The sequence below is a fragment of the Pempheris klunzingeri genome, chromosome 14, assembly GCF_042242105.1.
Source record: "Pempheris klunzingeri isolate RE-2024b chromosome 14, fPemKlu1.hap1, whole genome shotgun sequence".
Lineage (NCBI taxonomy): Eukaryota > Metazoa > Chordata > Actinopteri > Acropomatiformes > Pempheridae > Pempheris > Pempheris klunzingeri.
The window spans coordinates 22583608-22611080 of NC_092025.1; the positions used below are offsets into that span (position 1 = coordinate 22583608).

General features: G+C 41.0%; 1 protein-coding gene across 1 annotated transcript in view; it reads left to right on the forward strand.

Annotated features, from left to right (window-relative positions):
• The window catches only part of cadm1a (cell adhesion molecule 1a), a 323688-nt gene that overhangs the window by 274590 nt on the left and 21625 nt on the right, over positions 1-27473 (forward strand). The window contains exons 6-8 of the mRNA XM_070843336.1: positions 1617-1713; positions 6135-6307; positions 16449-16538. Coding sequence (XP_070699437.1) covers positions 1617-1713; positions 6135-6307; positions 16449-16538 — 360 coding nt within the window. The remainder of the gene's footprint in view (positions 1-1616; positions 1714-6134; positions 6308-16448; positions 16539-27473) is intronic.

A 27473-nucleotide genomic window follows, 5' to 3' on the forward strand; every position in this document is an offset into this window, starting at 1 on the left:
TGCTGTCCATCACCAAGACTGAGAGCTGGCCGCTGACAGGGTGTGATTTAGACAGATGGATGGCCAGACACGTGTTGTTTGTTGCGGAGAAGGTCGGACAGCAGTGTGAAACTTTACCGCCGGCTTTGAAATCATAAGTCAGGCCCGAGCCCTCTGTCTACATGCTGATTAAAAATGCAAGCACCACATTTTGCATTTAGGCTATAAAACTGGAAAAAGAACAAGAATAATTTACATCACAATTGGAAAACTATAATTACACCATTGTGACTCAACAATCAATCTAGTGAGAGAGGACTAAACTCTAATGCGTTCCATCTAATGTAGGAAACATCAACAAAATAAAAATTTTTGAGCAAACAAGCCACCATGGGACATGGTGCTGAACGCATTCAAGCGCGGTCCTGGGGTTAATTGATAATTACTGTATGTATTGTATATTGGCTATCATTTTAGATAGCCCTGCTGGTGAAAGAAACCCTGCTTTTGATAGACAGTTAGCCATATGTTCTCCAAATTCATCCACTTTACATATGCACATTAAATACATTTCAATTCATTTCCTGTTTGTGATATCTACGTGATGCCAAAACCCCGACATAGAAATTAACACATTCGTTGTAACTTGTTTGTAAAATCGTGATTTTCTCATATTTTGGATCGTATGGAATCATCCACCGATACGTACCTGTAATTACTAAGCATAAGAAGTGTTCAGTAGTTGTAAGTCAGAGCGGGACGTTTGTTGTGTTTGTTTTGTCTCAGGCTTACTTTCAATACATGGCAGCACTGAATTCAATCCCTAACACAGATGATAGATTGAATAAAACATTAAATTTCTGTCCAGAGTAAAGGATCATCTCTCACACCAAGATGAGAAAAGGCTTTGATAACACCAGCAATAGTCAACGGAATGGGAACAATAGAAACTCCACGGTTGCAAAGAATAGCACAGCAGCGACTGTCAAAGCACCCCACTGATTTGTCAAAACAACTTTTCTGCGTTTTCTTTCCCGCTGCCTCGACTCTTCAGCAGTGTCTTCTGTTTTGTGTTGCAACTTTATCAAGTAACATCTTTGAACATACTCGGGGCTACCTGCTCTGCTCCATGTTCATCATTCCCAAAAGCCTTGGCTTTTGTTTTGATGTTAGGATGTTTTAAAATTCCATCAATATTATGCCCAAGGTAGACCCAACACTGCCGAAGAAGAGTGATTTGAAGCTGTGGAAGAGCAGGGTGAGGTAACCAGCTAATGCCTCACACAGCGCTTGTTGTGGCACCTCTGAGGATGTGTCAAGGCAAACACATTGGGAAGGTTTGATCATTTGAATTGCTACCAGTGAACGTAATACACAGTGCGGGCTTGTTCTATATGGACATAATTTGTAGGAGACTTGACTGTGTTGGAAAAGGAATGGGCAACATTTAAAGTGGACTTCCTCATTCCTCACAGTCCTCACAACTTAGGAAGCAACCTCAGCTCCACTCAACCTTCCTAACTTTTTCTGTCTGCTACAAAACAACATGGCTGCTAATAGGAGTCAGTCAAACAGACAATGCTTTATTTGTTATGATGTCCAGCTTTTAATTATCTGTCTTTCTTTCATCTTTCCAGACAAACCGGAGGTGAAGATCGTGGTAGAATTTCCTCAGGGTCTGACGAGGGAAGGAGAGAACCTGGAGCTTACGTGTCAGGCCAAAGGCAAACCCCAGTACGTTTTAATCAATTAAAAATGTGCCATTCATAGAGAAGGCAGACACATATTTATGGATTCATCCAAATAGTTTGATTTAAGTCCTTGGTGGGTGCATGTGAGTGTCAGTGGTGTGTGGAACAGCCTCACTGTTTTGTCTTTGCAGTTGAGAAGAGAACTTTTTGCAGCAGCAAATGTTGAGTCACATGAAATAAGGACATAAACGTAGACAAATCAAGGTCAATAAAAATAACCCAGCTGCTTTAAGCATATCTGTATATAACTTCTTATATTGAGGCCTTTTTTAGAGAATAGTACTTGTGTCTCTATTGGTGTATTGAGTGAGAATATATGCTGCTGAATACATGCTGTATCTTCTATGCTTTCACAAAACACGTTTTTCTTTTGATTCAACTTCCTGTTAAAGGCTGACACGGTACCTTTATATGTTGTGTCAGGTCCTTTTATTTGATTGGAAAAGATTGCAATAAACCCACATTCCTATTATTGAGGGGTTCCTGGAACAGACCTTATCAGACTTTTAAATGATCTGATATCAGTGTGGGCTCTGGAAAAAACTAGTTTGGGATCTTCTTGATCTGAGGGTTCATTTTGATGCCTCAGATGTCAGATTGTCTCAATGGCTTGGATTGCTCCTGGCTAGTTCTCATCTCATTTCTCATAGAGAAGCAAAACTAAAAAAAAAAAATGCTACAGTCAGGACACCCAACTGCAAACTTAAAAAAAAAAAGGGTGTTGGGGCTAAGATGTAATGGGCAAGACAATGGGTCAAAGCAGATTCAAGTATCGTTGAAATAGAAATGAAAGTTGGCTCCAGGAAAGTGAAGCATCACGGTGGGAGAAGACGCCGAGGACTGAATGGTCGGGTTAATCACTGGCTCCAGGACCTCCTCGCTGGGGATGGAGATCTCTTCTAATAAGTAGTTGGAGTAGAGATGATGGGTAAGATGGTTGCCTTGATACAAGTACATGTCGCACAGATGAAAACTGTGGCTAAGCCAGTCTTAATGTTACAGACAGACCTGAGGCCAGATAATTCTAAATGCTGGATACATAATTACTTAATTAGATGGCTGCTATTTTCTTTTTCACGACTTTCAAAGGGAAAACCGGCCTGTAATTATGAAACACATCAGAATTACTGTGTGATATTTTGAGCAGGTGTTTAATTGCCACTCATTTAAAGACGGAGGACAGAGCGGAGAGGAGCATTAGTGATAGTGAGCGGAGCGGAGTGGGTCCTAATATGTAGCCAGAAGAACCTTAGCAGGAAGAGGCTTGAATAGATGGGGTGTTTTTTCATGATGAGAGGTAATTTTCTGTAGGTATCTAGGGAGATTGCGTGAGACTGTGAGAGTATGCTGATGGACTCCTGGCACTGGATGTGCATAGAAGAAGTCATTTTTAGTGATTAAAGTTAAAAGATGCAAATGTTTGTGGTACACTGAGCTTGGCACAGAAAACACTCCTCTAATCATTTTTGCTGCAGTGTCATGAATGAACTTATAGTGGCCTTTATCTGTGTTAATCAGCTCCATAAAATTGTCTGGCCTTAGAATCAGAAAGCTCGTGTTTGTCACTCATTAGGCTGTTGTTCCACGTGTATCATTTGTAAACCAAGGTGTTGTTTTGCTTAGATGACAGGTCTTTGTGATTTGAGATGTAATGGAGTGCAAATGAAGCCATTAGGGCACTCAGGGGTGAGTAAACGAGTAAGAGCTTCAGGCAAGAGACGTGCTTAACTATCGAAACGTCAATACAGTTGGTGCTGCTGGTATCAATCACATTAGTTTGTTGACACGGCAGTTCAAATTTGAATAGAACAAAATAATCATCCGATGAAACTGGGGTTATGAATATTACATTGGAAACAGTTATTTGAACAACTGGTGGGTCTTTTTCCTGTAAACTCAAATGTGGTGATAAACGATAAATCTTAGCGAAACAGGCTAAATCTATCAAAAACCAATGTTCTCATCTTATCTGTGGGCTGGAAAGGTGGCTCTGAAAAAAAAATTGTTTGCCTTTTAGCAGACACAATCGCAATCCAGTCCCATTGAGAAAAGTGTCAAAACATCCATTGAAACCTTTTAGACCACTCCTATATCAATAGATTACTAAAAATCCACCGCTTCAGTTCATCCCCAGCACAGTTAGCTGATTATGTTTGATGCCACCGACTGTTCGCGTGTCGTGTAGTTATGACAGACGGGACAGCTAATTGTGCAAGCAACAACTGGAACCTGTAAACCTTGGCATATTACGGCAAAATGTAATTGTCTGGAACGTACTGAGCGTCTGAATGGCCAGAAGAGAAGTGGTTTGCGCTGCACTAGAGGTTAAAAGGTTTTATGTGCCTTGTGATACCTTTTTGGCCTCTAGAAAATGGGGTTGCTGTTGAAATCCAATTAACTGTTGTCAATGCAAGTAGCATGCAGCTGCTGTCCTCTGTGATGGAGCTACTCAGGGCCACCTCCGAGCCTGCAGAGTTTAAAGGGGTTTGAAATATTCTGCTAAATTGTGGCATTGTGGAAAATTATGAATCAAAATGTGTTTAGTTCTGGAGAGTTCGGAGTGTGTGCCTCGCCCAAACAACTCCTGTTTGAGCACGTGGAAACGCGAGTGAACACAACGCAGTGACAATGTAGATCCTCGACAATCTACACGGATCACTGTGTGTAACTTTGTTTTGTTTTTTTCTTTTCATTTATTTACCTGAGCCGTCGTGTGCCCCCCCAGCATTATGTTTCTGCAGCCAGCTGTAAGACCATTTCATTATGGATGCAGTCACAGGTTGTTGTAATGGGTCAATTCCAGTACTGAGCTTTACCGGTGCAGGTAGATTATGGGTTTGCAACACCGGACCAATGCAGGACTTAAATGTGACACAAATTTAAACCTAAAACTCCTTATGATTCTCTGAAGGGTAGAAGTACAAGAACCAAAGACTGTGTACTTCAGATTGTCTCTCCACTTGCCCCCCTCAGCTTTCATACTTGGCATAGAGACAAGCTCGCTACCCGTATTCATTTTATAAAGATGAAAACACAATCAATACAGTGAGCCGGGAATTGGAAGTCATTTTCATTAGAGCTGTTGAGAGTTGTGCAGTCATTACCAGAAGACAGCACAGGGGGCCGCAGCTTCAGGCAGCCATTTGTATTCAACACGGCTGCCCTTCCTCTCCCCTTGCAGCCCCATCTTACCTCTTTCGTTTATCTCTATCTATCTTCTCCGGATTCACTTTTTCCCCTTCTCACAACATGCCCATCCACCTATAGAAACATTTAATTCTAGGTGATATCTCTTCGCTCCATCTTAGGAAAAGACTAATATTCACACCATTACTGTTTAATTACATGTCATTTCATCTGGAGAACTGTTGTAATAGACACGGTGTTCTCTGTTTCACGCCATCCACCACAACCATTAAATGCGCTTGTGGTTTGTTTGTTTTTGCTGTTGAGCTCCAAGTGCTATTTCTTATTTTCTTTTCCTGGATTTTTCGCCTCATCTTTTTCCCCCTCTCCCATTTGCTTGCTCCCTCCACACCAAATGTTTTCAAATGGAGGGAAACAAGTTAAAACACCACAACAAAATGCAACAGGAGAGACCATCAGCACACGCTCAGGGGAAATAACAGTAGCTGGCAGTGGCCATTGGAAGTTGCAGCAGCAAAATAGAGGTGTTTTGTCTTTTTCTTTTCTCTTCACCCTCGGTGGCTCAGAGCACTCTGAGCTCATTGTCATAAAAATGGAATCTGTCACCCTGCTATAAACCTCAGTCAAGGTAGAAAAGAGAGGAAATACAGACGCTTGGTAGGCGCCCACCTACACAGCAACTCTCATAAGTATACGAGCCTTGAAAGCCTGCAATTTGAAGACAAAGCTGCTACACGGTTATTGTTTGCTTTTAGCTGTACACAAAGGGAGGAATGTCATTTTAATATGTCTTGTTTTTATGTCCTAGCTCTCTTTGATTAGCCCTTTCTTCTAGTAAACAATTGCAAGAAAACATATTAAAAGGAGGTAAATTTGTTCAGCTTGAAGCCAGACTTATAGTCTTTGGAGAATTGTTATCAAATTCCGGTTGCCATGTGGTGAACTCTCTAACGGATGTGTACTTTATTGGAAAAATGGGCCCGTTTTATTAGTGATTTTACGGCATTACAGGTATTTTGGAATATGATGTAGAGAGAACTTTTTGAGCTGCAACAGATTTGAGTTGTAAGCTAAAAACATTGCATTGGCATAGAACGAGAACCTTAAGTTTAGATAAGGAAGAGGCAGGCATGACACTGTGACATGGATAATTAAGTTTTTTACTTTAAATAAAGTTTGGCGGTCGTGCCTGAAGTTGGGTAACCTTTTTCCGCTCTCACTCCACTGGATCTTACTGCTCTTCTTTTTTTATTCCAGACCACAGCGGGTGAACTGGGTGAAGGTGGATGACGACGTGCCATCCCACGCTGTCATCACCGGCAGCGATCTTTACATCGAAAACCTAAACAAGTCCTACAATGGAACCTACCGCTGTGTGGCCTCCAACGCAGTGGGGGAGTCTTTTGACGACTACATCCTCTATGTTTATGGTACGTAGGCTGAACACTGACCCTCCAGCTCTTTACTATCTCTCTTTCCACCTGCAAATACTTCTCTTTCCTTTTCATCAGTTACTTTCCTTCTTCAGTACTGTCCTCTATATTGGGCATTGTACTATTCATTTATTTCGCCACTTCCTCTCACACAATTTTGGTCTCACATATCCCAGTGTTTTGTCTTTAATCTGCCCCCCCCCCCCTTGTTGACTCAGTGACACCATATAACACCATGTTTTCAAGTGACTGCTCCATGAACACAAACACCTGAATCACTCCTATGTAGACTGATGATTGGTGAGTTGTTGGCACTGGTGCTCAATGCTAGCGTCTGTAGCATACTAAAGACTGAGGCCATTAGCATAATCCAAGGGCTGCAGACTGACTTTTAAATAAGGGCTGTGTTTTAATACTGGTGCAGTATACTCTTAATCCCTCCCTGTTTCCAGCTGCACTATGGATATGGCCAATACCGAAAGCTTGTCGCCTCACTCTGTCCACTTTGTTCCCTTGACTGCACTTTCTGCCCTGCACTTTGTTCCACAAAAATGGGGTCCTGAGGCTGCATTAAGATGGACGCAGTGGGAAAAAATGCAGACAAATTGTTTTGGCCTCTGATAAGACTGCAAACTCATTATCACTATTACTCAAGCTGGATTCTGTTTCATCCTCTCTCCAGTGCCTCTAGCAACACACCCACACCAAAGCATCTCCTTTATATTTTTTTTATCGCTATTTTCTCTACCAAAGAGGACACTGAGGTCGTGTCCTCAGCATTGTTTCTTTCTCGGTATTTTCATTGTTTCGTGATTACCGTTTGCATTCACTAACACATATCACATAGTGGATTGTAAACACTAGTTCGGACAACTTTTAGGCAAAAAAAAAGAAGAAAACATTACAATATAATAGAGATTGAGTGTTTTTCTGCAAGAGTTTATATCCCAGCAGTGCTGAGGAGGCCTTGAAACAACATCAGGTAGGACCTTTACGCCAAATATACTTCAATGTCACTTCAATGAAATAATAAATTCTGATATTTAAAGGAGTTTTGTGTTGGCTTGCCAAAAGTTACTTTTGGGGGGTTTGATTGTGCAATACAGGCTTATAACTTCAGCATTTTTAAATTCCATGACAGCAACCCATGGAGGCCATCCCAGGTTTTAAACTACTTCTGCTGTTTCCACAAAGTGAAGGTAGTTGGTGATGACAGACTGTGAGCAAAATATCACAGGAGACGCATGCAACATGTGGCTTAGTTGTAAAATTAAACCTGACAGCATCAGTTCACCTTGGATTTGATTTTTACTATATGGATCCACAAGCCACACGTCAATTTTATTACAAGCTGATTGAAGTCGAGTCGATTTTATTTATATAGCCCAAAATTGCAAATAACGAATTTGCCTTTGAGGGCTTAACAACCTGTACAGCACACATCACCCTCCATTGTTAGTCCCCTCAGTTTAGATAAGGACAAATTCACCTAAAAAACGTGTAAACCAGTTTATGTTGTGCTTTGTTTAGACATGGATCACGACAGTCAAACGTAGCTGTGGATCAATAGATGAATGTGGCGTGTATGTTCTGTTGAGTGCTTCCACCTACCTCTGCCAAATTTGTTTGGCTTCCTGTTCATGTAGCATCCTCCTCTCTTCCTTTGTTATTCTCCCATCCTCATAAGCATTATCTTAACACGCTTTTATACTGTTGATACCAATAACATTTTCTCCCTGAGCAGGGCATTACACTCTAATGTGCTCGTTTTCTCTGGCCAAAATTACTTCACTATCACTTTTGGTGGACCCCGAGCCCGCAGAGAAATTATTTGGCTGCTATTGTCAGAGGGAATTAGTAGAGTGAAAAGGCTTTTTTTATGTAGGGAGGGAAAAGGGACTCTCAATGCCTGACGGACACCAGCTGAATGGATGTTATTTACAGCAGAGCGAGCTGCTGTGCTAATGATGAGTGCAATAAAACAACAGAGGTACCGCAGAAGATCAGGAAACAGCTTACTGCCACCTGCTTTATTACAGCTGTTAGTCTATACTAACTGTGCCGCGTCAGAGTGTATATTCTTCCAGTTCTGCCTTAATCAGTTTCATACATAGATTTTTGGATTAAAGAAATTTTTTCAGTGTTGACTCCTTTTAAGATTTAGCAATTCAGCAAAAGGGTTTGGGTTTAGGGTTAAGATCAGAATCAGATAAGATAAGCTGAACTATTTCACTGTTTTAGTTGAGTATTCAAACTTGAAGTAAGATTAAGGGAATGATAAGTGTGTGTATGTGAAGCATAACTTTGCATGTTTACATTTTCTGGTATTTGCAGTAGTTTATGTACATTTATCTCCATGGGCCAAAACATAACCCCATGGTTAAGGGCTGTCTCATCCACCCACAGACCCCCGACACAGTGACAGAAAGACGAGATAAACACGGTAATGCAACGCGCGGCAACTAAAAGCTTTGCACCAAAAAAAAAAAAAAGAAAAAGCCGTCATTAAGAACACAGAAGGCCTCCATCCTTTCAGAGCTAGTCTTTTGATGACTTTGATGTTTCTGTGGCCCCCACACCACTAATGTCCACTGTAATTCAACAGCAAATCATGCCGAACCTCCGCCTTGCTAATGGGAAGACAGGATGTTGTGGCTGAGCTGTCAGAAGCTGATTGTCACATTATGTTCCAGACCCCCTTCCACCACCAAGCTCACACGTCCACAAACCACCTCCACCATGGATGCACCTTTGTAGTCGACCATGTGCCCAAACAGAAACCGTAGCTGGGAAGAGGGCATGAAAGGAGCCGCACACACACACACACACACACACACACACAACCTAGCAAGAAATAAGACATCAGCATGTACACTTACATCCATAATGTGGTTGATTTGAGGTGTGAAAGCAAAACAGACCATCCATGTATCATGTGCAGTCTACACTCATACAGCAAAGGATCAGGATTTGCTCCGCTGTCATAAAATGTGTATTGTGTGTAAACTGGATATTGTGACCTCTTTTGTGTCCCGTGTCTGTTTATCATTATGGTTTATTACAGTTTTACTGATAATGCTCATAGTCAGTTACTTCTGTGTGAGCAGCAAACAACATAAATATGAACATAAGAAGCAGGAGAGTGTAACACGGTTGATGTCAGTCTTCAACATTTGGGTCCATGTAGCGCTGATGATGGATGACAGCAGTTGCCAAAACCGTCCAATCACTGACTTACTTCATATCACTTCATATCACTTCATATGACCTCATGATGCACCTGTTGATTTGTTTCTAATGAGTCACGTGCCCTTAGACTATCTAAAGGGAAAAATACCGATGCACTAGATACATACTTCCAAGCTATTATAGAAAGATGAATCCAGTCCAAACACTCAAAGTAAGGATCGGTAGACTCTAATAATGACAAAGGATGAAAATCCCTCCAACAGTCTGTGGTTTCTGCTCAGATTTTTCTTTTAATAAAAGTAAAAAAAAAAAAAAAAAAACAGCCACAAAATCAACACAACGGCCCGAACTGTATGTTGAAGCTTTGTAATTGAATGATGAAGTCTGCATGGCGCCTCCACCCCCAACACTCCCCCTGCTTGACAGCCAGAACAAATGCAGCCATGGCCGGCATCTCCTCTAATACATCTGATTCGCGACTATTGTGACCCTAAGTGATGGAGAGCACCGTGAGACCGGCTGACACTAACAATGTTAACAGCGAAAAGAATGCAGTCCATACTGCTGTGGCTCTCACTGCCGCTCTTACTTCACAGGGTGAGAAAGCACAAGCAGCGAGGTTTTCCTCTCGCAGTCGAGTGAGACCCAGCGCTGAGGGGTTTTATGTTGTTTACAGCCTGGTGCTTAACTAATAACTGAGTTCTGTTTCTCCCTGCTTCTTTACCAGCGCCGGCCTTTATTGCACACAAGCAGCATGTTTAGTGACCCTAGTGACATGGGAGTTTCTCATAAGTTGCTGTTGCAGCTGACAATTACAGCTCTTTAAGTGACATCCGAAATGTCTTCCAGAGTTGCAAAAATGTACCGAAAAAATCCTATTCAAGCCGCAAGCACTCTTAGTTTGCTGAAATTGCACTTGAGTGGAAGAGCAATTGCTGGTGTAAAACGTTATGAGGAGGAAAAGTAATTCCATCACTTCCACAACAAATTTGCGAGGAGGTTACATTTTGAATCCTTTCTGCCTCTTATGAAGACGTGAGAACACTTGAATCATTCAGATGATGTTTTAGACATTCCTCCTCTGTTAATTATTCGCATTATTGTGGCAATTTTAGGCAATTTCTACAACTGAGCACCCCATTATTCATTCTCCCATTTTTATCATACTCAGGTAGACAAAACAGGGAGATAGACATCGAATGTTTTTGCTCAAAATCACCCAAATACGTATTAACGTTATTGATGTTGATAGAAAATACTCCACTGTTTCCACAGTGATTCCAAACCAGCCCAGTCTGGAGATAACTACGCTTCAGGCTTCTGTCCATTATCTGACAGATCATGGCAGTTCGCTCCACAGCTGAAAGAGTGGTGGTCACCTTTAATCTTTAGACTTTGTTATTATTAAGTGTTATTTTGTTGTTGGTACGCTATATTTCTTAACTTCTCTCAGGAAAGCCAGAATCAGAGGCAAGAGTTCCAAAGCACACAGTATATGACAGTATTTTATATTCTGCCACGTTACTGACACATTCAAATGTCACTTGGAGTCAATGTCAAGTTTATATGTATAGCCCTTAATCACAGCACGAGTTCTGGGGATTGGATGGTTCAAATTATTCAGGGAACAAGGACACAGAGAGCCAAGGAAAAACGTATATAAAACAAATACAGGAAAAATAGAAGAAGTTTGGGAGGATAGAGGCAGAGGCACTCAATGGATTGCATGACTAAACAGCAAATGAATAATACAGTTAGCCAGTGTAGCAGGTCAGAAAGCAGTGTGAAGAACGGAAACATAAAAAAGAAAAGTAGTGCCAGATGAGGTCGCAGCATTACACAGGGCAGTGCGATGGCAGCAGAGGGTATAAGATGTCAGCTTTTGGAAGTTTAAAGCCAGAGTCTGTAACACTGGAGGAACTAGCGAGAACAGCTAGATTTTGAAAGCAAAAAATCCCACCCCCTCAATCCAGGCCGCCCTCCAAAGCCACCACCCCCCAAAAAAACCGCATAGACACACACTGCCACACATGTCACAAACATTAACAGAAGTAAAACATCATGAATGATGCTCAAGGTTACTGCTCACCTGGCTTAAAGGTTGTGCTTTGTTAGCACGCCGACAGTCGCAGCTGTCTCTTATTCTGCGGCTCAGTGGGTGTTTGCTTTGTGCCGCGTAACTCACGACACTTTGTGGCTGAGCTGTGGCTCAAAGTTTGGCTCCAAGTTTGGCTCAACGGTCTCTGCCACTCACACACGGCTGTGGAAGAGTGTGGCAGGTAAGACGGGCAGGGTCATTTCAGTCATGATTAGATGGGCTCATTGTAAATGTAAAACGATTTGGTTTATTAATTGCTGTTTGGTTATTATGAGAATTTCAACAAATAGAATCAAAAAGGCTTCTAAAATAAGGTAATAACAGGCTGTAGTATGTGAAAATGTCACAAAAAGGTCTGTGAAGTACAAAACTGCATGTTTGTCACAGATTTGAATTGAAATTAGGATTGTTGAGGACTTTGGTATAAAGTTGTTCTGGCTCGTCTTTGTCCCTCACATTTATATAAGTCACTGTCATAAGTCCCTCTGAAATCAGAAGGCGTTTAGTTTGTTTGGACATGTTGAGCAGGCTCCACCCAGAGACCCTGACAGTATCATGGATGCTTACTGATAGCGTCTCCCTTTAAAACTAACAATGGACATTTTTCTGTACGTCAAAATTTAGGGCATGCATTCTTCCTCTCGTACTCGACACCCTTTATGTTCAGTCGGTGCACGAAGCCTGAGGCCACATTACCAACTCTCCAGAGGTCAAAGGCTTTATTATTTCAATACTACCTTCCACAGATTAAATGCATGTTAGCAATTTAACACTAGCAATTAACATTTTAGCTACCTTTCACATGGTATATTCAAAAGTGTTGGGTAAAGCTGGAGACTTCAGGTTGCTTTACTACATTATGTTGTATGACACTTTACCATCAGACTCACACCAGAGCACTTTGTCTCGCTCTCTCCTTCTCTCCCTCCCTCTCTTCCTGATGCTGACACATTCATCGTGACAGCTGCAAAGACTCAAGATCCCTGAGCTAACAAAAGAGTCAGCTTACTTTAGGAGTTGAATGAAGGAACCTCTTTTCAAACTTATGTTATCAACTTTATTTTTTATTTTGACTTCCTCTTTTTGACTGAATGCACTTTTGTTAAAGTCCCTCTCTAGTCAAAAATGTGCTTTCTGTATTGTTACCTCGCTTGGATGTTGTTCACTTCGCTGTGTAGAGGGGGATGTATGCACATTCGTCTCCTGGAGGAGGGAAAATTTGTCTGAGCTTACCTTAAATCAATCATCACCAGTGTGATGTGGAAACCTGAAGCCGACGGTGCACATAATGGACTGGAGAATGGACTTTTCACTGACACTGAAGTAGGAGACATCTCATGTCAAACATATTTCATAGATTCTGGATTTTTTGAATGAGGGATAACAATATAGTAGATCAATATCAGACAGAGAATGTTGTTATATTAAAAGGAAACGATCTTTTGAAGCAGACTCGGTGTAGTCCGACCATCACTCCTGCTCACGCAACCCACTGGACCCCTTTTTGCTATTTGCTGGTCTCCACATACTAAAAAGTAGAGAATTCCTGCCATAAACTACACAGCACATTACACTAATACCATAATAATAATCATGTTTGAATAGCCTTTGCCCATAGCTTAACCATTTGTTTCCACTTAATGAGTCATGTTATTGTCATTAATTTTAGAACAAAGCATCGATGGTTTAATAAAAATATAGGTTATTCATATTTATCATCAATTACTTTGTGTTGGAGCTGTTTTTTTTCTCAGCTTTCACATTCTTTAGTATGATTACTGGCAGTGTTTCTCTCATCCAGTGCTCACGCAGAGTTCTTTAACTCACCGACTTTAGCAGGAATGAGTCCTGTCAGGCTGTGTCTCACAGCTTCCCGCGGTCCTGCTCCGTTCGTTCAGACCAGAAACACTGATTCATAAGCCTCATCAGTAAACAAGGCCCGGTGACTCAGCGGGAGGAAAAACACATTCTGCCTGTCACATCTGAAAGTCAATGAGCTCCAGTGTTCTTTGATACAATGCACCAGCTAGCCACAGACACAGGGAACGTAGTGTACATTCAGACATTTGCACCCGTCTTTCATTTAATCATTATTTTTAATTTATTTATTTACCCTGAGGTTTTTAATGAGTTGTTGACACTGATGATCCCAAACATCTGCTGGACCCTCACAGTTCATGATGGGATAAAACCAATTAGACAGCACCACCCCTGAGCTGGAGTTTTGTGGCTCTCAAGCATGTGTGAAACTCATCAGCTCAAGCTTCGTCTGCCAGCCGACCTCCCAGTGGATTATTTCTCCCAGCTTTTGTCTGCACATTGGTCTGTACAAGCGTTTGTATTGTCAAGGTTGTCTTAAAAAGAACAGAATTCTTGATAGATTAAAAACATATCGTACATCAGCAGAGTTTGAATACTGATCCAGATCACCTACAGGCCTTAATTTGCATTTTTAAATTTGCCTCAGGCAGAGTTCTGAGGGGCTACACATTCCTCTCTGCCTGGTATTTGAATTACTTGTTACATTTTTTCTTCAAGTGCAAAAAATAAATGATTTTCCAAACTAAAAACTGCGAACAGATTTGTGCAGTAACTACGAACAACTTCTGCCCTTAGGGAAGACTACTTTTATATCATACACAATCTCTGTGCCCTTAGGGGAGACATAACAAATGACAGATAACTCCTATTATGACCGTTTATGCAGAAAACTAATCACGGTGCTACCGTCCTCTCTTAACCACAACTCTTGAGAAAACTACAGTTTTTAGTAAAGGGTACCCACGTTGTGCTGATTGCTCAGTAACTATTAATCAAGCCAACACGCTCTAAACAATATTAAGTACATAAACCCATTAACGAATAATAGAATATAGAATAATTCCATTATCCATAACTACAATATGTCTGCTGTCAATCAATTTGACAGCTAAAGCTGCTGTCAAAAAAACTGTATTAGTCCATGTTTTAGTGCTTTCCAACTTCTCCACTCTATCCGTGGCTCTAAGCCGTATGCCATTCATTGCTAATTAATATATACAGTTTACACGACTACGCAGAATGCTTTTTCAGAAGGCTCAATCATTTTCAGCCACAAATTTCATACACAGAGAGGCACACTTGTCAGTAGGGTTGAATATCTGGTGGTTTTGGCCCTTTCATAAGTTTTGTTCACCATTACAAAGACATGAAACATCACCAGCGGCCTTCAATAGTTCCAAAGCCTCAATAGATTCCTGCTATTTAGAAAAAAGAAAGAAGAAACCTGCATTTCTAATTTGATATCACATACTGTAAAGCATTGGCTGCCATTTTGGCAGTGTCACCGTGTCATTCATGCTGAGTACTTTACCAGAAGCCCAACCCAGCCAACACCACTCACAAGCAGAGCACCATCTTTTTATTCTCATTTTTATTACAAGTCAACTTTTTGGCACATCTTCTTCTTCCCTCTCTTTACTTACCTCCTACAAGGCTTAATGTAGGAAAAGAGACAAGATGAGTAGCAGTATCAGGAGTTTAGTACTGCAGATGTTGACATGGAGATGCACATTGTCTGCGGGGGTGGGAAGTAATAGCGGCTACAACTTCGTCACTTGTGCCACCTGCAAGAAATAAACATTGCAGCTGCAGCACGTTCTGTTTTATAGCTGTCGCTGTGTGAATCCAATAAAGCTATAACATACAGTAGCTCACACAAAGTAATCCCATGCACTATCACATAAAAAGGCAAAATATGACACTGCACTAGCCGATCCAACCCTGCAGCGCACAGCCTGTGTAACTGATTGAAACAGCACCTCTTCTGTCTCCTTGACTTGTCTTTCCTCCCCCGTTCTCTGTCCTTACACATTTTCTTCTCTCACCTCCTTATGACACCTTATTTCATTAAGTGTCAACTGGCCTTCCTTCTTATCAACAGCCACAAATTACTTACTTTCTCTGCACCTTTTAATAACCCCAACCATTTTCTTCAGCCCGGTCCAAGGCAATCAGAGCAGCATGGGAGGTTTCTAACCAAGCAGCACTGCCACTGGCTTCATATCAGCGCAGGCCTGCCACTTCAACAAGGAAAATGTCACTTTTGATATCTCCCCCTGGTCATTGTCAGGGTGGGGAGTCTAACCCGGCTAATGAAGTAAAAAGGGAAAAGCTGTGGGCGGAAAATGGTCAAAGTCTGTGCACTCAAAAGCCTTGCTTGATGGTGTTCATCTTTTGCATTTTCTATGTGTGTGTGTGTGTGTGTGTGTGTGTGTGTGTGTGTGTTATTTACCTCCTTCTGTTGTGCCCTGCCATTTATTGTGTCATTATGTTTTTAGTTCATGCATCCGTTTCTGCTTTTTTTTTTTTTGTTGCCAGTATCCTCACCAACTTTGTATTCTTCTCCTCGGAGATATTAAAAATGCAAAGGCACGTTTGTTTGTCAAGATAGCTCACTGCATAAAAATGACAGCATAAGTACAACACCAGCATGTGTTACTCATTAGACATTTAATCACTTCTAACAACCAAGTGCTCGCAAGCATTTTCAGTGCTTCATGTCATGATGTGAAGCCTGTGAGCAGACATAAAAGAAGAGTTCCCAACAAGATCTTTGATCAGCTCAGATGGTGTGAGACCAGTTGATGTGTTGCAGTGTAAATGTTGTGTTTACAGTATTTAACACACTGCCATTGCCAATTCATCAAAAAGTCTACAGCGGACCAGTAACACGCTGACACACAATGAGCTGTTGGTTGTAAATCACGCAGCGATACCATCACTTCACAGTGACTTAACTTTATCTTCATGGCTTTTGTACTCATTTGTTTTCCCCTCCTGTGTTTGTCATGTATTTGTCCTGTCATCCAGATGCTCCCACCACTACCCCTATACCCACCACAGCCACCACCACCACCACCACCATCACCACCACCATCTCCTACCCCGAAGCCAATCAAGGTACAGTATCACCCTCACACAACCTGTTTAAGTGCGCCTGAATGTGTGTGTGTGTGTGTGTGTGTGTGTGTGTTATCCCCTGCATGGCCTTGAATCACTCCATACATCTTCATCATCATGCCACAGTGAAGTGAAGTCATGTTTGTATGCATGTTCCCTCACCGATGGTTTAAGGTCGCCCTGCTTCTGTCATCATTTACCCATTTTTAAAAGCTTTGACAGCTAATTCCAAATGCTCAACCGGGAAGAAGTAATGACTGAGGCCACAACATGTATTCACAGGCTGTAAATTCTCCGATTCTATCTTTCAAAAAGCCAGTCTGGAAGTAGTGATGGCTGCGTTTCAAATAATACCTGAACCGAGGGAAGGCTTGCAGCTTAGTTTTCACTCACGGATGAAGACTGTGAGATGTAGGAAGATAAAAGATAAATAAATCAAAGCCAGGGAGAAAGTGAGATGAGAAGAGCAATAAAATTCTCATGTTTGCACATAGTATTTGAACTTTTGACAGAGCCAGGCTACATGTTTCCCCGTGTTTCCAATCTACTGTATGATAAGCCAACCACGTAACACTCAGACACGAGACCGTGTGGGAAAACATATGAGGTTCCCAACATTTTAAAGTACTTCTTTAAGTATGAAGGAAATATTGATAACCAATAACTCTGATTAAAGTGTGGCTTCTGTGGTTTATATCTTTTCTGGTGGCATTTAAAAAGTACAAGGAATGATGTGGATGTGTGCGTTAGTGGCCATTCAATCATTCTCTGACTTCTTACAAATGGTCTTTGAACTTTTTAACATGGAAACACAACAGATAAAAATAGACTTTAATGAAATGTATACAAGCTCATGTATCACAGTCATGAATCATGAGTAATTACAGCACTCCAGTGCACAAAGTGACGTGCCCCCACAAGTTTTTCTACTTTTCAAATGTGTGAGTGGGTGTGCACGGGGGTTGGGATCGAAAGGACAAATAGTAGGCCACGGCCCAGCTCGTGTTGCTCGGTTGTCAGTCCAACCTCTCAGAGCAACCTGGTGGCTGTCAATACTGTCCATCCCCTGCTTTGTTTCCCAAATCCTCTCACAACAGGCCTGGTGCAAGAAAAACATGTTGTGGAAAGATTTTCCCCAAAACACCAAACTGCTTCATCACACAACACATACATTCAGGACTGTTCTGGCAGTGCGACACCAGCTAGACTGGCATTGCTGAGAAATGTGAAGAATTTGATAATTGTTCTATAATATTCACTGCAGACGCAAGAATTGCCTTTTATATGAAACACATCTCTCATTCATAAAGTCAATTATAGATCATATTCTAGGTGGGTCGTGGGAAGGGAGTAGCAGTGGGGGTTGAACAATAACTGAACAGAAGCACTTGAAAATTAGGCCCTTTTGAAATAAGCAAATTTTATCTTGCTCTTTCAGAAACAGAACTGGGGGCTATTGTGAGTATAAATCTCCAAAGGGTGCAGATAGAAAACATCACTTTATGCTTCGACTCAGAAATCAGCCTGAGCTCCAAATGCAATCAAAGCCTCTCTGACAGACCGCTCAATTGGAACAAATCTCACGAGGCTGGCAGAAATCACAGGGATTGTGCTTGATTATGCCATCTGATTGGATTAAAGAGAATACCTATCTATGCAGGCTGATTGATAACTCCTTTGCCTCAGATCAAGGAGTGCAGAGTCTGCACAGGCCTGTTCTGATTATAGCTATCCTGACTGATTCACACTTGGAACTCTGCTGATTATTTCTAATGTGCCTGCTGAGAATAATAGAGTGACTGTATAGGTAAATAACAATACTAAAGACTATTTTATTCCAAGAAGGTAAAACGCTGAGGCACGCCCACAGACAAAAAGAGAGTTTTTCAGATTTAAAAAGAAACTGGTCTTTTTTTTTTTGCATACTTTCTGTCAGCAGCAATAACATTGTACTGCCAAGATTGCTGGGTACTGGATACACAGCAACATCACTAAAAAGAAGTTCAACAGGGCAAAAAACATGAAGAGTGCAGTTATTACTGACATTTCAGTTGCAGTTAACTTTCACTTTTAAACCCAAATAAATTGGTTCAGATATCCGGCTGCTTACAACCTCTCTGATGTCTGTGCTCCAAGATATCAGTTATTACTTTGTCCAGTGCAGTATTATCACAATCAATAATATTTTGGGCCTTACTTACCAACATTACATAAATAAGGCCCAAGTTTCAAACAAATATGGATTTTTCCTTAACTCTGTTATCTCTGATTGTAAAAAAAGATCCTGTAAATGCTCAAGCGTGGAATTTTATTCTGTACCTCGGGAACGTTTTGGTCTATGTGTGACAAAATAATTTCATTTCCACTTTTAGATGCAGCCACCTAGAATTGCCGGCTGTGCCATGTCAGGGCCCTGGCACATCCAGTGGCGATACTCCCCAGTTCCCTGCTGGGTACTTGGCTCGAAATTAAATTCCCCTCAATGACGTAGCGAACGCAGCATCCTAACTCTGTCTTGTCCTGTCGGGAAATGGGGGGGGAGGAGGAGAAGGAAGACTCCCAGTGGCGGGGGAGTTGGCTGGCAAATTTTCACCAGCCGGCTGGCAGCCGAGAGGCCCTCAGCTGGTACCGGCGATTCTGTGTGGCTGCCATTGTACTGGCTCTTTGATGGTCGTGTATATAATCCCAGCTCTGACTCCCGTTCCTCCTACTCTGTAGGGTAAGAGTATAACACAGAATAAAACACATCTCCCAAAGAGCTTTTGCTAAAATAAAGTACAATTATAATCATTTGGAATCTATGCGGTTAAAAAAAATCACCATACAATTTGTTGGCAAGTTATTTCAGTCTCCCGTGAGCAGGAGATGTGTTGGCATCACCTGATCAAGCAAGCCTCGTGTCTGTAGTGCCAATATTTTCAGGATAAAACAACCCACTTACAGTTTCTGCCAGATGTTCTCTTTTTGCTTTCAACTATTAGGGGCATTCTATTATTACTGTGTACGTAGATTGAAGACAGCAGACTCATATTGCCATTATACGCTCTGCCAGTTGATTTCATTTACCCTCAGTGAGCTGCACAGATCAGGGACCCACTGCCAAATGAATCTATCAGAGTGGGATTGAAGAATTTTTTATCAGTTACCAATTAGAGGGACAGAATAGTGCACTTTAAACAATCTATTAAAGTGTGTGGTGGGGTTTAAAAAGTGACATGGACAAATTGCTAAATTTATATTTTCTAGACATCTTGCTGACCAACTCTTGCAATTAGGGTGTATTATTATATCATTATTTTATATTGCTCCAAACAACTTTCTCAAGCTGAATTGTCTTCCTCTCCTCCTGTAGCATCCTCTGTTTCTTTTCCCATGTGAGGTTAACTGTCCATATCTTTTTTTTTTTTTTTTTTTTTTCCATTGCTATGTCGGTGTGGAAGAAAGATTTGAAAAGCAACATTTTGTGCTGCACACTATCCTCAGGGGCAGCAGTCTATTATCTTTTCAGTGGAAGCCAGAGCCAACAGGAGGTCTTTTGAGAAACAAGAGCTGACCCCAAAAGTGCAGATGCACTGCTGTCTTCGTAGGGATCCAACATTCATCCTCCCACGTATTCTATCTCACCTCACCTTTCTCTCATCAACACACTGAGACTAATTAATCCCTAATTCAACGCATGCTGAATGAACAATACTGCTTAATCCCTGTATCAAGAAAACAGATAATAAATGTGTATGTTATGCAAATAGCAGACAGCCAGCTAGCATTACTTTTAATTGTGTCAAACTTGTTACACAAACACAGTTTGGTGAAGTGATATAGGAATTTTATGAATTCAAATGTGCCTCCACTACACATCCTCCTGCCTGACGCAGTGTGCCAGACAATGTTCGATATTGTTCCCACTTTGGTCCGTTTGATTCCTTGTCCATTTTGAAATTGGAGCAGTCAGCTATAACTAATTTGATTAAGGTCGATGGCAACACAATAACAGCCAACATGTGACATACAGCCCTGAGAGAGTATTGATGATATTATAGCACTCAGCATCATGGAAAACACTAGTCTGGAGCCCAACATATCTTCTTAATGTGAAGTTATATTTTCATCTAGAGGAATTACTGTGCTCCACATTGGCCAGAGGGAGATGAGACTCGTAAAAAAAAAAAGACCAGGAGGTAATGGGCTAGCTATCTGACCTGCCTGAAGTACCATCAGTAAAGACAGATTTGCAACCATTGAACTCAGTATTTACAGAAATACTGACGTTTAGACTACATTACAGCTCCTAGACTGCATGGAGTGTGTTAGAATATACTCAAAGAATCTTAAAGGTAAAAAAAAAGGGGGTATACAAGATACAAATTTATTTCTCAGGTTCTTAGGTGCCTTTAGATAAATGCTCACTTCAGCATGCTAACATGCCGAAGTGTAATTAGCACTACAGCTGATGAGAGTGACATTAATCTTGTGGGTATTTGGTCAAAATGACCTGATGGTGGCACTAGTGGAAAAGTCAAAGGATCACCAACGTTATCACGATTCATTGTGAGTTAATATCTGTATCACATTTTATAGCAACCCATTCAAAAGTTATTTAGACGTGTCACTAAAAAACAATAGTCAACCTCATGGTGGCGTTGGAGGAAAAGTTGCCAAAGTCTGTGGGGTTCATCCTCTTGGGATGAGGAATGTCTATAAACAGTCACATGAAAAGCCAGTCAATATTTTGTCTAAGGATTTCAGTTTGGACCAAAGTGTAATGTGATAATAATAATAATATATTATAATAAAGAATAACTGACCGACATTGCCGCCCCCAAGAGACAAATAAGAGGCCAGCAATCTCCCAACTCATCTGCTATCATCTGAAGACAATTAAGCCTCTGAGACTAGGACTTCCAGTGTGGCTAGAGGATATCTGCATAACAGATGACGGTTATCTGGGCCAAGACTTTTCTCTCTTAGACACTTCAGCTAAACAGATATATGCAGATAAATTGGAAAAAAAAACAATAAAAAGCTAAATAATTGTCAGAGGAAAGCTGATAGGTTCCGACTTTTGGTTTGGTTGCAGACTTTGCCTCAGTCCCATTATTAAAGACCAAAAACAAGTTGTTTTTCCGTCTCTTTCCACTACAAAAACTTAAAAGCTGTAAATGCGGTCACTTCCACGGGACTCAGAAGTGCCGTCTTCCCAGATTTTGATTGAATCTATTGTTGAAGAGAACAACATACCGCTTTCTCTACCAACACAGCTAGACGGATGGCAAAATTCTGGCAAATGTAGGAAATCGCAACTAAAGCTGAGGCAGTGAAGGCAGGTCAGAGAAAGTGGATCCAACAAAAAAGTAATCTAGCTGCCAGCGGGGACACCAAGCAGCCTGTTGGCATTTTCAGTACCACGGGGTTCCGCCTAATGCATTTCTGCCAATATAATTATGATTGGCAAGCAGTTATCTCTGCATGTTGAGCTGGATGTCATGTCACAGTGAGTCACCAAAGAGCTCATGGGAAGCGTGGCAACTAGCCATGGAACTGATGTGTCCGCATCAAGTCTGTGAATGTCAGCGAGGACGCTGCCGATGTCTCAGTTGACCTGTGAAGCTAGAGATGGTGGATGAAGAGGAGGCTGCTCAAATATGGACAAACAATCACTCAGCAGCAGAAATATTGAATGGGCCCACATGGCTGCCACCCAGGGTGTAATGAGGGTTACCAGGCCATGCAGCCTTTCAGTGGAGTGAGTGAGGACTGCAGGAACAGGAGTTTAATTTTACGTTTTGATGCCAATAAACATTAGTGCATTATTATTTTGAAGTCTTTTGCACTCTTTTGCTTTGTCTCTCTCTCTCTCTATATATATATATATATATATATACAGCATATATATATACACTTAAAGAAAAAAATACTACAATTAACAAAGAACCCAGTTTAAGAATGTGAGCACAGCTAATATGTATTTGCTGTAATTATTGGCGACTGCTCCAGTTGTTGGAGACATTAAAGCCAGAGGAGGTAAATTGGTATTTTTTTTATATATCTTTATTACTGTGGAAGTAATTCTACTGATCTATAACCTCATCACAGTGCGATCTTTATTACTTAAACAGAGTGCTTTTGACCGTGGTGGGATCCTGTAGTCAGGATCCAGTAAGGGTTGACTACCAGGGCTCTTATTTTTATTATTCACATATTTATATTGATCCTCTGAATTGAACTTCTTCCAGAGTAGAACATAATGTTACTAAGGTGATGTAGCCTGGTTTAAAATGAGCTGCCTGTGTTGTTCCATAACGTTAAGGCCATACTTAACTGGCTAATCGTGCTTCAAGCTAAAAGCACTCGTTTAACTACAGGTGAAACTACGCCATGATAATGGAAAAATCAATTTTGTGGCTCTTATGCATTGTTTACTGAGGTGGACTTCAACAAAATATGCTAAGAAATTGTCAGTGTGATGACCAGCCTGTGGCCTTGTTTAGCACTGACATGTCTCAACCACTGGCTCCTCAGAGGCCTCAGTAATTCACAGACTGGCTCAATACTGTCTCACCTTGTGCGATCGTGCTCCCCATGCTCTGAGCCCCTGACAGCAGACCTGAGGTGTGGCATTGGCCTAGTGCTCCCTGAACAATTACACAGTAGTACTGAGCACCATTCTCTCTCTCATACAAACATCAGTCCGTGTCTTTAAAGCTTACAGGCACTTTCTTATAGTCTCCACAGACGCAGAAGGCCAAGAAACATAAGGCACATTAATGTACAGTTAGCCCCTTGAAAAGGCTTCGCAGCTGTTGAAACTGTCCAAGTCTGACGTGATCTGTTTGTTTGTTTCTCCTGCTCATATTCCAGAGTTGACTTAATGTTGCTTTTTATCATTTTAGATGCATTTTAGCACTTTTACTGTGCTAAAAGGTTGACCGGGACAGAGTTGCAGTGGAATGCTTTTTTAGCAAATGGCTTCAGTCATTGCATGATTCTAAATCTGCAGCTGCAGAACATTTGAACCTAAAGTGCTGGTGTTTCCTCCAACTATACATAATTATATTCAAATAACTTTTTGATCAATATTTGTGCGACTTCTTTCAAGATTATGTTACCGTGGAGCAAGAACAACGTGTTAGCACACATTCTTCAAACAATATAATCTTTTTTTGAACACATTCAAAATCCAAGATGTAAATAGCAGTCTCAAAATTCACCACAAAAATTGTCGTCTCTTAATTTCCTGTTGACCAGCTGTGTTGCTGACAGAAGTGCTGAAGCAGTTTGAAGATGCTGTGCAGCAGCACAGATGTGACATCTACGAAGACATGAAGATTTTTCACAGAGTGGAACTATGCTTCAAACCAAGTGCTTGTCAGATCTCATCTAACAGCATGTGAAATCCATTTTCAGACGGTGGAATCAAGTGGGCAGCGCCCGACAATTTTTGTAACTTTCTGAAACATGCAATTTGACAACCACATTCATTTCTCTAAAACCGTCACGCATCTGGTGGACATTAGCTACAGCTGCACCAGATCTTCTCCGCCAACCGCAACAAAAATAAATCCCGGTGCTTAAAAGTCATAAAGTTCATCAAACCATGTTGGTAAATAACTCATCCATGCCAAACCATTGTAACGCTGAACACAGTTACAGTGTGAAACTTTTCTTGAGTCATTGCCATACACCGCATTCTCTTTCTAAATGGATGGTGAAGTGTTTTCCAAGTCATACACTGTTACATTAGGACAGCTGCACAATTATTTCCTCTCCATAGTCTTAGTCTCCACACCAAAGCTGCCTACAGCACATGATAATATTCTCCATATCTCCTCAAGCAGTAGCCACACTCCCCTCTGAGTGGAACGTCCAGTGTGTGCAGTGGGAAGCGTGTGTGTGTGTGTGTGTGTGTGTGTGTGTGTGTCTGTGTGTGTGTGTGAGTGACTGTGAGTGTGTGTGTAAGCTTATGTTTATCTCTGCACTGCCTTTGGTTCCTTTTGATTTCCCTTAAGCCTTATGTCTTTTGTCATGTTCTGGTCTTCTGAATGCTTGCTTATGGGTGTCATTTGTTTTCTCCCCCTGCCCCGCTCCCTCCCTGCCTCCTCCCCCATTTCTCCTTTATTTGCATGCTGTTCCTCCTGTTCCACACCTCCCTCCTCAACTGCCATGTGCTCTCCTTGTGTGCTCAGACACTGCGCCCAGCACTGAACCTGCAGCTCATGGTTGGTATCTCTACTTTCCTCTATTTGTCTCTTTTTTTAAACTTGTATCCTGCCACTGCAGCATGCCTACTTGTACTGTTGCACAGCGAACAATATTGTGCCAGGCTGCCCAGCCTGGATATGTCAGCTGTGTGTGCCTGCTGTCAGTCATTCACTTATTGTGCTGACCTGTCTTTTGAAGCTACAGAGCATCTGCCAAGGAACAGTCAGGCTACATGTAAAGTCTATGTAAACCAGTAATAAATATGTGTTTTGAGTTTGTCACACCCTGGAAAAAAGTGTTAGAATTACCCAGCTCAATTTGAATGATTAAAAAAAACACCAAGTACATAAAACTAAGATAATAATGAGAAATGAAGCAGTGTCCTCTGCTCTGAAGTACTGGGCACGTGTCCAGTCTATTTTTGTCTGTTAATTCTCTGATATTTTAGTCTTTCACGGTTCCACTGACACTGAACTGGTGCTCACTGTACGCTGCTCAGTCTACATCACTTTACACTTGATATGTTTATTTCAAACTGATGTACCGGTTTAGTCAACCTGACTTCACTAACCAGTGTTTGCTTGTGTTGACTGCTCCTGTGTTGCAGACAGGGTCTGTTGTAGAGACACGTGTCTCTGAATCAGAGCATCTTCTCTCTATTAACATTGCATTAGACACCACGGGCACTCTAGCCACAGGCTTGTTAGCAGGCCTGCTAGCATCAGCGTTAGTGTTGTCTCATGGGAAGCTGCTGCAGTCACCACCCCAACCCCCACCCCCCAACCACTGTGAGCTGGTTTTCAGCCCTCACTAGCCACGTTGTTAGTCTCATTGGCCCACAAACCTCTTCCACCCCACTGTCACTGTTTCATCCTGTCGATGGGGATGGGAGAAGCTTGTTTGTCAGCGGGACTAACGATAGAGCTCATGAGGGTTGAAGACCAGCTTGCACTAGAGGGGGTGGGAGGGGTGACTGGATACACTCTTATTTTACAATGCTGGGGAGGGATTCATGCTAAGGAGGCTCCAGTGCATCATGGAGCCACTACTTCAGCCTCACCCAAAAAAATCCTCAACATAAAAGTGGTGAAAAGCTGTTAAATAAACTCCACAATTGAGTCCAACATAGCCCAGTGTTTTTACACGCTTCCAGCTGCCTTCTTCTTCTTCTTCTTCTTCTTCTTCTGTTTAATGTGTTTAGAAACAAAAATCTCTGAATTTTATTTTTAATAGAATTTGATTTCTGTTATATTACTTGTGCAACATATATGTTTATATCATTTAAAACACCACTTTCTCCTCGTCTTTGCTGGAACTGCTCTTCAAATGGCTGCACTTGTCAAATGGCTGCACCAACTAACCAATTAAAGTGTTTCCCTGAAGGTGCCACGGAGGGATAAAACCCACTCTGACGCCAGGACTGATGATATCAACACAATGAGATGGTTTTGGTGGAGGCAAAAATAGACCTCATTTACTTGTTCTCATTAATTTGAGTGAAGATAATGTACATTATTTTCTCATTTTGCCTAATTTGTGTCCCTTTTTTCATTATTTTGTGGCTGCGGTTCAATACTTGTATGAACAAATTCATAATAATTCACAAATTTCTACTGACCGTGTGTTAAATTTTTCTCCATTAGAACATTTTAAACCAACTTCCCTCACTTGCTATAATGATCCCATTTAAGACCAGAAGGATTTTGCTTTTTTCATGCAATTTAAATCTTTTTTTTTTATCATATTATCTCTGGCACTAACATTTTCACAATTAAATTTGCCCCACAGTAAGTTCAATAATGGTTTGATAAAAAGTAAAAATGTTTACACCTCTGTATTATATGAATATTCTACCACATAAAAAGCAGTTTATTAAGAAGTTTAATTAAAATATAGAATCTCTTTCCTCACATAGATGAGGATACATTTAAAAAAAAATGTTTTTATTTTTACTGCTCTCTGGATTGAATCCCCAGATCACGACAGGTTAGTTGCAGACTAAACGGCTTTACTGCCGTAGCCATGGTGTAAGCTCACAGCATCTTGGCTGCATTCACCATCAGTTTTAAATTAAAAAAAAAAGAAAGTTAAGTAATTGCTTGCTTGATATTATTAATTGTTTTGATTTGTTTCAATCCATTTGGCTTACTTTGTTTCATGACATTTTATAAATGTTAATAATTCAATAAAGACGGCACTGATGCATCATGAATATATTTACATATTTTCTAGATACTAAATGCATTAGACTGTAGCTGTACAGTACACACTCAAGATGGGGAGGCCAGTGATAAGCTGCAGGAACCATATTAAGTTTTGTCCTTTTAAACATGTAACAAACAAAAGTTTGAGCATAATATCCCTTAAATGGTTCAATGGAATTCATTTTTGCCAAAATAAGTTACCAGGACTGAAAAATAATCATTCAAAGATTCAAGATTCAAAGCGTTTATTGTCAAGTGTACAGTGCAGAAACGGGTTTCCCTGTACAATGAAAATCTTACTTTGCCATCCACACTGAATGCCAAAGAGTAAAAAAAGAAGAGAATAGAATAAAATATAAAAACATATAAATATAAACTACTGTTGCTAAATAAACTGCTATTGCTTGACATATAAATATATTTACAAAATGTGCAACTTAACATAAAGTACAGTCAATGTGCAGATGAATGTGCAGATTAGAGGTAGTTGTGACTCCTATTGGCTGTTAAGGAGCCTGATGGCGGAGGGAAA